At 38.1% G+C, this 13,655-nt stretch overlaps 1 protein-coding gene across 5 annotated transcripts in view; it reads left to right on the top strand.

Annotated features, from left to right (window-relative positions):
- Positions 1 to 13,655, top strand: part of FNDC3B (fibronectin type III domain containing 3B) — a 294,875-nt gene that overhangs the window by 173,108 nt on the left and 108,112 nt on the right. For all 5 annotated transcript variants that reach the window (XM_087818325.1, XM_087818324.1, XM_087818322.1 and 2 more), the window contains 2 exons: positions 4,388 to 4,628; positions 6,312 to 6,602. In XM_087818325.1, the coding sequence (XP_087674451.1) occupies positions 4,388 to 4,628; positions 6,312 to 6,602 (532 nt within the window). The remainder of the gene's footprint in view (positions 1 to 4,387; positions 4,629 to 6,311; positions 6,603 to 13,655) is intronic.

The raw sequence follows: 13,655 nt of genomic DNA, 5'->3' as shown, positions 1-13,655 counted from the left end.
GCAAACTTGCTTTTCCTCTATTATACTGTTCACTGTACAGGGTGAGGCAAAAGTAGGTTTATAGTTGTGAGTATGCGAAGCACAGTGTATTTTCTTGTATTATTATTTATTGTATTCTCCGTATGAATAACTGTAAACCTGCTTTTGCCGCACCTTGGATTAGAAAATGCACAGTGAGGGGTTAGTAAAAAAAAGGAAAAGTGAGAGCTAGCGCCTTGGTCCTCCAGGTTTTCAGTGTCTTTCTTGTGAAATAAAATACTAAGTTAATTTAATAGTAATATTAAATAATATTTCATTAAAACATTTAAAATACAAGTCAGACATGACATATCTGCAGTTAACTGGGTTTAGGTTAACCTGAGATTTTAGAGAAGAATGTCAGATATTTACCTGAGTTATAGGAGGGAATTTCAATAATGAATGTGTTAATAGTTCTTGTTAGACATCTAATCTAAGCAGGTAAACTTTTTTGGGGTTGTGCTTTTTCATTCATTTGTTTACTTAGCCAACATTTATTGAAAGCCTTGTGTGTGCCCAGGGGCCCTTGAGGGACTTGCAGTGGGGAGAGAGAGATCTGTAATTCACACTGTAGGAGCCTTTCACAAACCCATTTGGTCCCAGTTTTCTGTGTGCAGGTAGCTCATTCAGTATTCCTTGCCCCCTCAGAAAGCTGGCTGCCAGGCCTTGCACACTGCCTACCTGCATGCAGGTTCACATGTGTCCTGGTACAGTCTGCTCTCCCCACTTCCTGGCTCATCCCTGGTCCTCTAGGGCAGCCTTTAAAACTTTTTCTGTTGCCTCCTGTCTTTTAAGTTCTTCTTTTGATTCTTGTCACTTGCAGCCGAGAAGTAGGACAGAACTCTCTGACCTTGGGTGAGTTAGCTTAACTTCTCTGAACTTTATTCCTCTTATCTCTAAAACGGGGATAGCTGTATATGCTTCACAGGACTGCTTTAATAAGGTGCTAATATTAATAATAGTAATTATTAGGTAAGATTTTTCTGTTATGTATCAGTTACTGTTCCAGGACTTTGACATATTAATGTGTTGCCTTGCTTGAGAATGTATTAGAATTAATATCTAATTCTCCAGTAGATCATTGAGATAACCCATGTCCAGCAGTTGGCAGACCACAGGCACTGGCTGTGAGTGTCTTTCTCATCTGTCTCCCCATGCTGCCCCGTCTTGCTGTTGCTTCCAAGTTTTTTCATTTTGTTTTAATAGTTCTCTTGGTCATACCTCTAAAAACACCCATGCAAATAAGATAAACAGTCTTTCTGTTTAACCTTTTGTGCCTTATTCCCTAGCCTTTCCTCCTGTGTCTAGGCCACTGGAGGAAAGAATACTAGGCACATAGACGTTTCTCATTAAAGGAGTGAACTACCTTCCATCAGGCTGACTTTCTTCCTTAGCCTGAGGAAGGTGGCTGGGAGTTCGTTCATAAGGGATAAATGCATTACTTTTTATAGAGGGTTTTTTAAAGCAGACAAGGCTGGTGGTAGAACGTAAGATAGAGGAGACTTGGGAGGTTCAGATAGGTGATGTATTAGTTTGTAGGGCTACCATAACAAAGTGCCCACAGACTGGGTGGCTTAAACAGCAGAAATTATTTCCTCACAGTTCTGGAAGCTGCAAGTTTGGTTTCTTTTAAGACCTCTCTCCTTGGCGTATACATGGTCATCTTCCTTTGGTATCTTTACACGGTCCTGTTTCTGTATGCTGTGTCCTAATTTACACAGCATTTAAGGACGCCAGTCATATTGGATTAGGGCCCACCCATATGACCTCATTTTATCATAATTACATAACTTTAAAGGCCCTATCTCCAAATATAGTCATATGCTGAGATACTGGGGCTTAGGATTTCAGTACATAAATCAGTTGGGGGAATGGTGGACATAATTCAGCCCATAACAGGTGGCATTGATTTTTTCCAAGGGTTTGTTCTCTGGAGAATTTATGTGAATGGCCATTCTGTTGAGTCACAAAGCTAGAAAAAAAGTCTAGATGAAAAATAATAATAATAGCAGTACTTTGTTCTGATTTCTGAACGGTACTTACTTAGTCTAGTTTTTCTCTTTCTATTATTCTTAGGCAATGTAGATAAATCTTACTGTTTAGCACCTATTTTTTCCTCCTCACCTTTGAATATACAATGCTTAGCTCATAGTATGTGTCAGGAAATAGTTGTTGAATTGAATATAGGCGATTTGTCTGCCTCTGGACATTGTCACAATTTCATTCATCCCAAAAGGAAATGAATGTCTTTCCTTTGGCTGTTTGTGAAGACTGAAGACACATTTTATTGTCTGAGAAGTTTGAGGCTTGAACTCTTTCTGATTTCTAAATTCCGCTACAGTAATGTATTTCTTTCTGAACCATAAATTTGTTTTTAAACAGAGAGTGTTATTGCCACCATTTCCTGGGTTGCTTATTACTTTGTGCATTATCATTGCTCCTCAGACTTCTTTATTCTTTGGGGAACATAGGCATAATTTCCTTAGACATAATTCAGATCTGAATTTGGAAGTAGACGGCACTGTAGAATGATGTATGTTTATATTCGATGGTAAGAAAAATCTGTATTTATGCTAAAATTGTACAAAGTGTGCTACTAAATATATTCATAAAAGATGTGTTTTGATGATAATTATTAGCACATGCATTAGGATTTCCAATATCATGGTTTATTAAAGCACCATTTCACATATACCTGTAAATTGGCAGTCATTCATATATGAGGTTAATGCGATTAGCTTGCCAAGGCCCAGAAGAAGTTACATTTATTAACAAATACATAAAAAGCTATGTTTTCAGCTTTATTAGGGAGTATGACTCAGAATCTTAATTTTAAGGATTTAATATTGCCTTATTAACAAAATATTAACAGTAGTTAATTCTGACAGTTATGTTAATTGGTTTGTTAATAAACGTAAAAGATTTTTGTTTTCTTAATATAAAGATTAATGGCTATTAATTCAAACCTATCTTGTACACCAAAGTACAGACTAACATTGCTAAACTTGCCATTTTGTATCAGGCAATATATTAAAAACAAAGCTCAGTATAAATTTTATTAGAATGTTTTAGGTACCATTAAGTCATTTTATTTTGGCCTATAATCAGCCTTCTGAAGTGTAATGAGGTATGAATTACAAGTTTAATTTTCAATGTTGGGTTTTTGTTTGTTTCTAAAAACAAAACTTCCTACCTTGTGTGTGCCTGATTGTCTTAAATACTTGATTAGACTTGTTAGTCTCTTTGGCAGCCTGGTCCTGGCTTCCATGTTTACTCTTACGCCCTCATTGTCCCCTTCCTTCTAGGGCCCTGACTCAGGGGCCATTGTCTCAGCTGTTCCAGTCTTACCAATTCTTGGAGGTTCCGAAAGCCTTCCAGATTCTGTCATTCAATGCTCTTCTCTGTATTGCACAGCTTTCCCTTTTGATTATGGTATCTGTTATATTAGCTTTTTCTTATCTTGTATCTCAACAGAATTGTTTGCTCTTAGAGCAGGTAGCATGAAATTGGCCACAGAGACAATAAATATTGGTATTGTGCTGCTTTAGTAAATTATATTCCTTGGGTAAATTTAAAGAAAGTATGGATCTAATGTTGATTGGCACTCACTCTGCTCACAGCAGGTGCTGCCTTGTTGTGTCTATCTTCACAGCACTCATTACATCACCAGGATATGTGAGCAAAAGTGTCCAACTTGATTTGGGATTGCTCAGGGTTTTCATTGGTTGGAATCCCCTCATTTTACTTACATCCTTGGTCCCAGATTAAATGACTTTTGGTACTCTTATGGCTTCTGAAGTTGATGTTCCCCTTTTTTCTCCTAAAGCCTTTATGATGATGGAAGTGTACATGCTAAAGTAGGAATGGGGTCAAGTGTTCTCAGGAAGCTCAGCCCTGTGAAGCACACTGTGTGCCCCAGAAAGTCTCTTCTTTCTGGTGAAACCACTAGCCTGATGGTTATATTTGAAGTCATCCCTAAAATCAACTTAAGCTCATATTAAATTCATTTGTCTTGAATGCAATCTTCAGAAGCCTTCCTCCAAGTCTTTTTGAATTCTTAGAAGACTTCATCTGTGACAATTTTGGGAAATAAACAAGATTGATTATCACACCCTTGATCATTCCAAAAGGTTTTGTGTAATCAGAATTAGGTGGTTGATGAAAATTTCATAACTTATAATGGTTAAATGTAATTACTTCTGAAACTCATTTAACTGGTTGAATTACAGAACCAGAATTTAACATGTACTGATTTTTTTTTCCTATAAAGGACAGAAAATTAAAACTAAGGGGAAAGTAATTAAATACTGTATATATTCACAAGATATTGGCTAATAATCCATACTACTCTTTCTGCTATTTTCTTTAGGTGATTGAAGACAATACTGGAGTGCGTCGGGTGGTGGTCACACCCCAGTCTCCTGAATGTTACCCCCCAAGTTACCCCTCAGCCATGTCTCCAACCCATCACCTACCCCCCTACTTGACTCACCACCCGCATTTTATTCATAACTCACACACGGCTTACTACCCACCTGTTACTGGACCTGGAGATATGCCACCTCAGTTTTTTCCTCAGCATCATCTTCCTCCTACATTATATGAGCAAGGTGAGTAGGTCATTGCTGGCATCAGCAGCTGTTGAAACTGATTACAACACTTAAGTAGCTTAAGAGAGCCAGAGAGGCCTTTGTTTCTTCTGTAATAAGCATGGCAGAAGAGGGTCTATCTGATGTATAAAGCTTATGGGAAGTTCCTAGCTTTCTTTATCCTGAATTGTGTCTTGCAAAAATTACTTTGTGGGTTGTAACTCTTTCTTTCTTTATATTTTCCAAATCCCTATCCCACCCCACAAAGAGCAGGGACTGGGATAGCCAGTTGTTATTTTAGAAAAAAGGCAGTGAGTGATGTATCATGTGTTCCCATGTCCTGGTAACATATTTTTATATGAGAGTGCCTTGAGGCCATCGCAGCACATCATTTCTTAGACATCTATATAGTCTGACAGTAGAAGGGAAATTATTAAGGGTTTTGTGTCCCATTCCCAGTGATAGAAGACTGTGAGGTCTCAGTAACCTTTGAGTTTCCTGGATGCTGTATGGTGTAATCTTGACAGAACTCAGAAAATCCCCTCACTGTTGATGTGGTCCTCCTGAGCCCTGTTTTAGTTTAAGAATAGCCATTAGTGCAGCCACAGTTTCACTGATTGTTAGGCAGATACTTACCTTGAAATGAAAAAGAGTCTCAGAGATACCAACATTATGTCTCTTTAATTTTAGCCTTGGTGTTAGTTTAGTCTAAAGCCCTTTTCTATCAAAGTGGATACTAAAAATCCAGATAAGTGAGGGTAAAAATTAGACTTTAACCTTTAGGACTTTGCAAACTGATTTTCTTGAGTCAGAATATGAATTGAAGCATTTTATTACTTTAAACATTTATTATGTTGGTTCAGATAAATTTAATGAAAAATACCTGTTACACCAAAGAGTTTCGGAGCAAATTACCACCTCACTTTCTCTTGCCAATTATACATATATATTTCCTCCTATATGTTTATCTCACAAGGTGATTTTTTTCTTATTAACAAAAGAAAAATTTGAGATGGGTATTTTAAGTGAAATTTTCTGTTGTAATTTAGCGATAGAATTCGATTGGTAATTTTTTTTAGTAGTTAGAAAGAAATTTAGTATTCAGAAGAATAAGGTGCTGTCATGACGATGTATATATGATAGCAAAAGATGAAATGAATACTCTGATTTCATAGAGGCGTCAATAACTTCCTATTAATAGTGACAGAAAACCCCAGAATATTAGATGAGTGTGCATATTCCATGAAAACATTTGGATAAAAACTGAAAAAAATTCAGTTAATTAACTGTAATCTTAAAAAAGTATTCAGTACTTTGACACAATATACATTAAATATTTGAGCATTTGTCAGAGTTTTATGGTTAGGTCTGAGCTTAATGACATTGTGAAAAGCCTTGACTACTGACTATTGCAACAACTGAAAAAAAACATTTTGACAGGCAAAATCAAAAATTCAGTTTGACAGGCAAAAACTTAAAAATTCAATCAGAATATAAACTCTTTTTGTACAGTAATTTTGTCTTTTTTAGTGTATTAATTTCTGGAACATTCCTAACACACAGTATAGTTTTTAAAGGTTAATTATTCCTTGATTGATTAGAAACAAATGAGAATATTGTTAGGAGTCAGGTTATTTAACCACTTAATAATTTATTATTTAAAATGTAGACTGAGCTTGCATTTGTCATAATCTTCCATTTTAGAAATTATACCACTCTATGGAATGTCAAGCTACATTACCCGAGAGGACCAGTACAGCAAGCCTCCACACAAAAAACTGAAAGACCGCCAGATTGACCGCCAGAATCGCCTCAACAGCCCGCCCTCTTCTATCTACAAAAGCAATTGTACAACCGTCTACAATGGCTATGGGAAAGGCCACAGTGGTGGAGGCGGTGGAGGTGGAGGAGGCGGCAGTGGTGGCGGGCCAGGAATTAAGAAAACTGAGCGTCGAGCAAGAAGTAGTCCAAAGTCAAATGATTCAGACTTGCAAGGTAAGATGCAAAGACATTTGCCCTGAGGAGTGAATTATTGAGAAGGGGTCATTCTAAAAGAAACATCTTCTACGTAAGAGCATTATTTCATGGTGGCTGGTCTTTCTACTAGGAATGGGTAGACGTTTGATCTTTTAGTAAGGAGAGAATATAGCATTAACTCTCTTTTATTAACACTTCATAGCAGAAATACTATTTTTTGGTTACATGTGCCAGGTAACATTCTACATAATCTCAGTAACAAGTATCTGAGTGTCTTTACATTATCCTATTTCAGTTGTTTCACTCTAAGTAGATAGATGTGGAAGAGATCCAAAATAAAACAATCTTTCTAAGACATATAGGGCTAGTTTAGATCTCAAAATAATTATACGTCATAAAACCAGATGTTATTCTATGCTGCACTGAAATTTATCATTGTGTAATAGGAATGTATTTCTGTTTAGTTTCAGGCATCAGTTATTGTTTAATGCCACCTTTGGCATCCTGAATGAACTATTCTTAGACTGAGAATGAGATGCAAGAATTAGGGTCACCACATATTACAGGCAGACATCCACTCAAAGGGGCACGTGTTTTTCGGTGTCTGCAGATTAATCTTGCAGTTATAGATCAGTTAATTTGAGAAAGAAGGTATATGTGTTTTTAAAATGAAGTTTTTAGGTAAGATTTAGAGAAAATCGATTTTGATGCCACAGGAGTTAAAAAGAGACTTTTTGAAGAAAGTAGCTTTTTTTTTTTGGCCCTCACCTGAGGATACGTTTATTGATTTGAGAGAGAGATGGGAAGAGGGAAGGAGAGAGAGAGAGAGAGAGATTGATGTGAGAGAGAAACATCGATCAGTTGCCTCTAAACAGGGATCAAACACTCAACCTAGGTATGTGCTCTCACCGGGAATCAAACCCACAACATTTTTGTTGCATGGGATCATGTTCCAGCCACCTGAGGCCCCTGGCTGGAGAGCCAGGTGAATTTACAGATGTAAATAAAAGCACGGACAACTGTAAAAGACTTGATAAGAACTGGTTATAAAACTTGCTAAGTATACCGCTTCCTAATTGGACCATAACCAGGTAGAAACTGGACTGTGTATGTGAGAATCTGTGTGTGAATGAAAAAAACGGAGGTTATGTATGTTTGGTTTTATAGGGAAGACAGGCCTCTGTCAGAGCAGAGGAAAACTGGGTGAAACCAGACATTGTCATCAATATTTGCCCCCATATTGTTTATATGAGCGAATTGTAGCATGAAAAAGAGGACTAGTGAGATAACAGCGAAAAGGGAACGGTAATTTCTCTGAATGAAATGTACTATAGGTTCTTTTAATTTTGTCTCTTTTCTTAATTTTCCAAGTTTTATGAATTATTCTTATAATTATTATCAAGTATTATTCTTATATTTATTAAACAAAACATAAACAAGTATATAAAAGAGACCCAAGGTTCAAGAGTCCTTGAAACAGCTCGTAAGGCAAAATGCTATGTTTGCCATATAGAATAATTTTTAGTCAAATGAGACAGTCATTTCTAAGTTTGAAATTATATACTAGTGATATTACAATTTTTAACCTTGGACACATAATAAAATTCACACACAAAAAAAATAGAAATATTTTCCTAAGGAGAAGTTCAGTCCGGAAGGAAGGAAGGAAGGAAGGAAGGGAGGGAGGGAGGGAGGGAGGGAGGAAGGAAGGAAGGAAGGAAGGAAGGAAGGAAGGAAGGAAGGAAGGCTGTATAAGCTATCTTCAGAAAGCATCTGAGGTTTGAACTACCTTGATTACTTGATTTAGTCTCTAATAATTTTTGCCCTGCCTTACGCCAAAAAAGATTTAAGGACGATGACATGGATACATACAGAGGCTCATTTCAATAAGGATCTGAGGGGTTTATGTGTTGGGTAAAAAAATATGTCTCCATTTATCCAAATCCATTGAAAACTTATGTCCTGACAGAAATCTGCACACACAAATGTTTATAGCAGCTTTATTTGTATTTACTAAAACTTGGAAGCAACCAAGATGTCCTTCAGTAAGTGAATGGATAAATAAGTTGTGGTACATCCAGACAGTGGAATATTACTTAGTGCTAAAAAGAAATGAGCTATCAAGCCATGAAAAGACATGGAGGCACCTTAAATGCATATTACTAAGTGAAAGAAGCCAAACTGAGAAGTCTGTATCCTATATGATTGCAACTATATGATAGGAAAAGGCAAAACTATGGAAACAGTTTTTAGATTCCACGTATAAGTGAAGTTATATGGTATTTATTTTTCTCTGCCTGGCTTATTTCACTTAGCATAATATCCTCTAGATCTACTCACATGGCAAGATTTCATTCTTTTTAATGGCTGGGTAATATTCCATTCTGTATATGTACCACATCTTCTTTATCCATTCATCTATCAGTGGACACTTTTGTTGCTTCTATAGCAATAAAAAGTCACAGGGATGTAAAGTACAGCATAGGGAATATAGTAAATAATATTGTAATAACCATGTGTGGTGTCAGATGGGTACTAGACTTATTGGGGTGATTACTTTGTAAGTTATATAAATGTCTAATCACTGTGTTACACACCTGAAACTAATATAATATTGTACGTCAATTATAATTGAAAAATCAGAACATTATTTTAAAAAAAACAACTATGGAGACAGTAAACAGATTCATAGTTGCTAGGGGTTGGGAAGAAGGGAGGAATGACAAGGTGGAGCACCAAGGGTTTTTAGGGCAATGAACTACTCTGTATACTGTAATGGTGGATGCATGTCATTATACATTTGTTGAAACCCATAGAATGTACAGCACCAAGAGCTCCGTATACCCTAATGTAAACAAACTATGGACTTTGGGTGACGGGATGTGTCAGTGTAGGTTCATCAGTTGTAACAAAGGTACCACTCTGGTGTGGGGTTTTGATAGGTGGGACAGGCTATGTGTATGTGGGGACATGGTATATATGGGCACACTCTGTACCTTGTGCTCAGTTTTGCTGTGAACCTAAAACTACTCTGAAAAACAGTCTATTAAATATTTTAAGAAACTGAGGACAGATAAATTGAAGACATTGGTAAGTTTGTACATAAAAGAATCCTATAGACTTCTATACCCAGGAAATAAGTCTTTTACGTAATTCTCAAGTATGTGATGCCATCTGATTAATATTAAACTATAGTTAATACTAGAGTGATCTGTTTCCATTCATATGTGGTTTGCACAACAATAGAATATATACTTAACCATGACACGTGGCTTGTGGTATTTTCTACATTAGGTTAAGATGTTCATATTTCCAGAGGAGGCCAACCTTTTTACTTCAGAATTCTCTAGGTTTTTGAGGGAATCTAATTGAGTTAATTACCTTTTTACCACTTACAAAAGACAAACGTTAACAAAAAAGGGGCAAACTTTAAATTTGTATTTGGTCCTGTGATAAAACTACACGTAAGGAAGCAGACAATTTATGTTAATCTGAACAAATAAATACATTAAAAAGGTAGAGATAGATTAAGTACTCTCTTGCATCCTGCTTCTCTCAGTTAACTATATTTTGGAAACATGATGGGACTTCAAGAAAATACAGATTCCTAAACCTCATTTCAGACCTCCTAAAATCAGAATCTCTGCCTGATCTGGCTTCATTGTTTTGTTTTTGTGTGTTTTTTTGTTACTGTTGTTTGCTTTTGTTTTGTTTTTATCTGATCTCCACTGGGAGTGATGGTCAGCCAAGAGAACTACTGTCTGATACTAAGGATGGTTACAGAAGGCATGGCTCATGACATAGCACACAATACAATGTAGGAACTTTAGCTTAACTAACCATTTCTACCTACCTCCTAGAACTATGCCTGGCAGATAGTAGGTACTCAGTAAATATTCGTGGAATGAATCCTTTATCTTAATTGCTTTGTTTTCCAGAACAGGCCTTCTGTTTGAACACGTAGTTATTACACCATTTCCTCTTCTAGAACAAATTGCTGTATTGCTCAAGGGTAGAGCTCTGCAGCCAGCCCCTCCTTTCATTTATGATTACCTTCAGGGAAACAGCCTAGGCAGGACAAACTCCCACAGCGCCCCCAGAGAAGTGGAGAATTCCTGTTTCCTTGCACTAACTCCCTGGAGTTCATGGTGCCAATGGAGAACAGTTGGGGCTGTGGTATCAGACATCAGGCTTTGTCACTTGGTATTTGCTTTTAGTATTCCGTGCATCTCTATTCCTCCATCTATAAAGTGGGTATTTTAATTCCCGTTATTAAATGTTAAAAATAGTCTAGCTTAGTTCTTAACACTTTGGTATAATGGTCACCCTTGTTACTTAATCATTTTTATCGTCTCCCTCCGTACTCTTAGGATTACCCCTCATCATCCCAGTGATCCCCTTTGCAGAACAGGTATATCTCTACCCTCCCACTGATGGCTTTCCCTCTGCCCTTCATGCCTTCCCCTGCACCTTCTTCCGCTGTAAGCCAGACGTGGCTTCCTTCTGCTTAAACCCATCTTACGTCTTGAAAGCTAAACCTGGATCACTCCTTCTGAAAGTGGCATTCAGGCTCTCTGGAAGGGGTTGCTACTGGGCAGAAATCTGGCACCTCAAGCCAGGTGCCAGGTTTCTCCTATCTTCTGCCTCTTTATGGGACACTCTGGATACCCTCTTGGGGCATCCTTCATCATGGGCCCTGTCTTTGGTTTCTTCTCATATATTTCTTACAAGTTCAAGCTATGATTCACTTTGCTCAGTGTGATCTTGACTAGACCTTCCAGAACCACTTTATGTTTTAAGATGTGTGTTTACTTGTTTTCCTCTCCGTCCATCCTCTGTATTATGAGTGGCTGCAGTTCCCTTAGAATCTGAACATGCGATTCCCCTCCATGGGGTGCTCTCCAGAGTCCAGGGAATAAAGTCTAAACTGCTTGCTATGGCACCTGCTGGCCTCCTAAAGTACAGCCGCGCACCCCCCCACCATGCCCAGAGTTTTGTTCCATTTCATGAATATGCCTCATTCTCTCCTTGGCCTGCCCTTCATGTCTGTCTGCCTAGCAAACTCTCAGTTTTTCAAGAACCAGCTCAGATACCACCTCCTCTGTGAAGCCTGCTTGTCTTCCCAGGGTATAATAATGCAGATTAGTTAGGAAAAAATACTTCAAGAATTTTTCTCTTTCCTTTTCCAGCATTTGATTTTAGATCAGTGCTTGGGCACCAAGTTCATAGTTGTTAGGACAGGAATGGAAAATGTCCTGTGTACAGATTGTTGCACAAGAGCTGGGCCTTGGTCCTGTTCTGTGGCCAAAACCCAGTTAAAATTGCCCTGTTGCCTTTCATCACAGAGGCTAAAGAAGTTTTTGTTGCCCCTTATTGAGAGGGAAGTCTTAATTCTTATATTTTATCCTTGGTCAAAACCAAAGCATATGATGTTAAGGATGTTATCCAGTGGGATACAGGGTTTGTAACTGAAATTTCCCAATTTTCAACCAGAGTTGTAGTCTCTTTGTCATGTATCCTCAGAAAGGAGAGTAAGATTATCTGCTAGGAAGGATTATGTGAAGTCAGAGTGAAATTCAAAGCTTTGGTGAGGATCCACTGGTGGGGGGAGAGTTCCTAACATATAGGTAGTAGCTTATGTGCAGACCTCAAGAACTTACAATGCCATGGTGGGGAAAATTGAGACAAAATGGTAAGAATTCCAAATATAGAAGAAATGAGGATACAGCATACTTTTGGCATTTGACCTTTGGAATTGTTGAGAATCCAAAGATTCAGTTTACACTTCAGATGAAATTCCACCACATAGAGTCATAATTTCTGATTGTAACACTGAAAGCCGGTGACAAAAGCATTCTTCTTGTGCTTTTCTCCTTCAGAGATCACAAATTGCCTTCTGACCCGAGCTGTATTTATTATCAGGTTTTTGTGTTCTAATTCCTTCTCAGAAAGTCCTCTCTGACATTTTTTTCTCTATATTTTGCTATCCTTGCTCAGAAACCAGAATCTGCCCCCAGTATCTGTTTACTGAAAATTAGCAGGAAAGTTTATTCATTCTGCAGATAAGAATTACTGTAGTAAGGCCTGAGATTGTGGACAGTCATAGGTCCCTGGAGCCTGTCCTCAGTTGGATAGGTTAGATGGTGGGGGCTGTGGACAGGGGTGGCTGCATCCACCTGTGCAGGGCTGACAGTGTTTCCTTTGTTTGAAAGGACGAGCCTACTGTTAATAAGGTCTGGAATGTTGGGAGTCAAGGCAGATTTTCTTCTGGAATCTCTTTTGGTCTTGGCTCCCTGTAAGAGAGAACACTGGGGCTTTTCTGCTTAACATAAGATATTTAGTGGGGCTTTTGCACTACTCGAGGGGCTGCTCTCTTCTTGCACTCTTTTCTGTTGTGAGCGCATATCCCCCCCTATATGCTCAGATAGGATGTTTTAGAAGAGTTTGTGGAGGGGGCATGGCTCTTTTTTTCTCCTGGGGTGTGTGCTTTTCCTCACTGCATTTGAAAATGTACAGTATCTAGGTGGATTTTTATTATTGCTTCACCTCTCAAGTCTTTGGGGATGATAAATCCTGTGTGTTTCCACCTGTCTGCAGCTGTGAATGACTACTAAGCATGGCAAAAATATCAAGAAAACATGAAAAAAATTAGAAGTGAGCTCAGGTCAGTGGAATTCACCCATCTTTCTTGCCAAGTATAGTCTGAAAAGTGAAAATAGTCCAAACAAGCCCAAATAACTTCTTTTTAAAAAGGATAACGTAGACCCCTGGATCAAAATGCAGGAGACATTCTTTTTGGCAAGAAACTGGGCATTTAACACCCTCACTTCCATTTTAAATATGAGCTGCCAGATCCGTCCTTCCCCAGTTGTGGAGGCCTCTGAGCGACTTCCAGCCTTGTCACAGCTGCCTACCTATGGGATGGGAAAGGAGAAAGGTTTGAGGACAGAAGGCTGTTTTCAGAAGAAGTGTGCTTCTCATTGACATGTGACTTCCAATCCAGTCATTCCCTCTGAAGGCCAGAGCAGAAGTCAAGCTATGAATAGCTTTTTTTGTAAGACCCCAGTATGC

This window comes from Miniopterus natalensis, chromosome 6 (assembly GCF_054644295.1).
Source record: "Miniopterus natalensis isolate mMinNat1 chromosome 6, mMinNat1.hap1, whole genome shotgun sequence".
In the NCBI taxonomy this organism is placed as follows: Eukaryota; Metazoa; Chordata; class Mammalia; order Chiroptera; family Miniopteridae; genus Miniopterus; species Miniopterus natalensis.
This window is presented reverse-complemented; position numbering and strand designations above follow the sequence as displayed.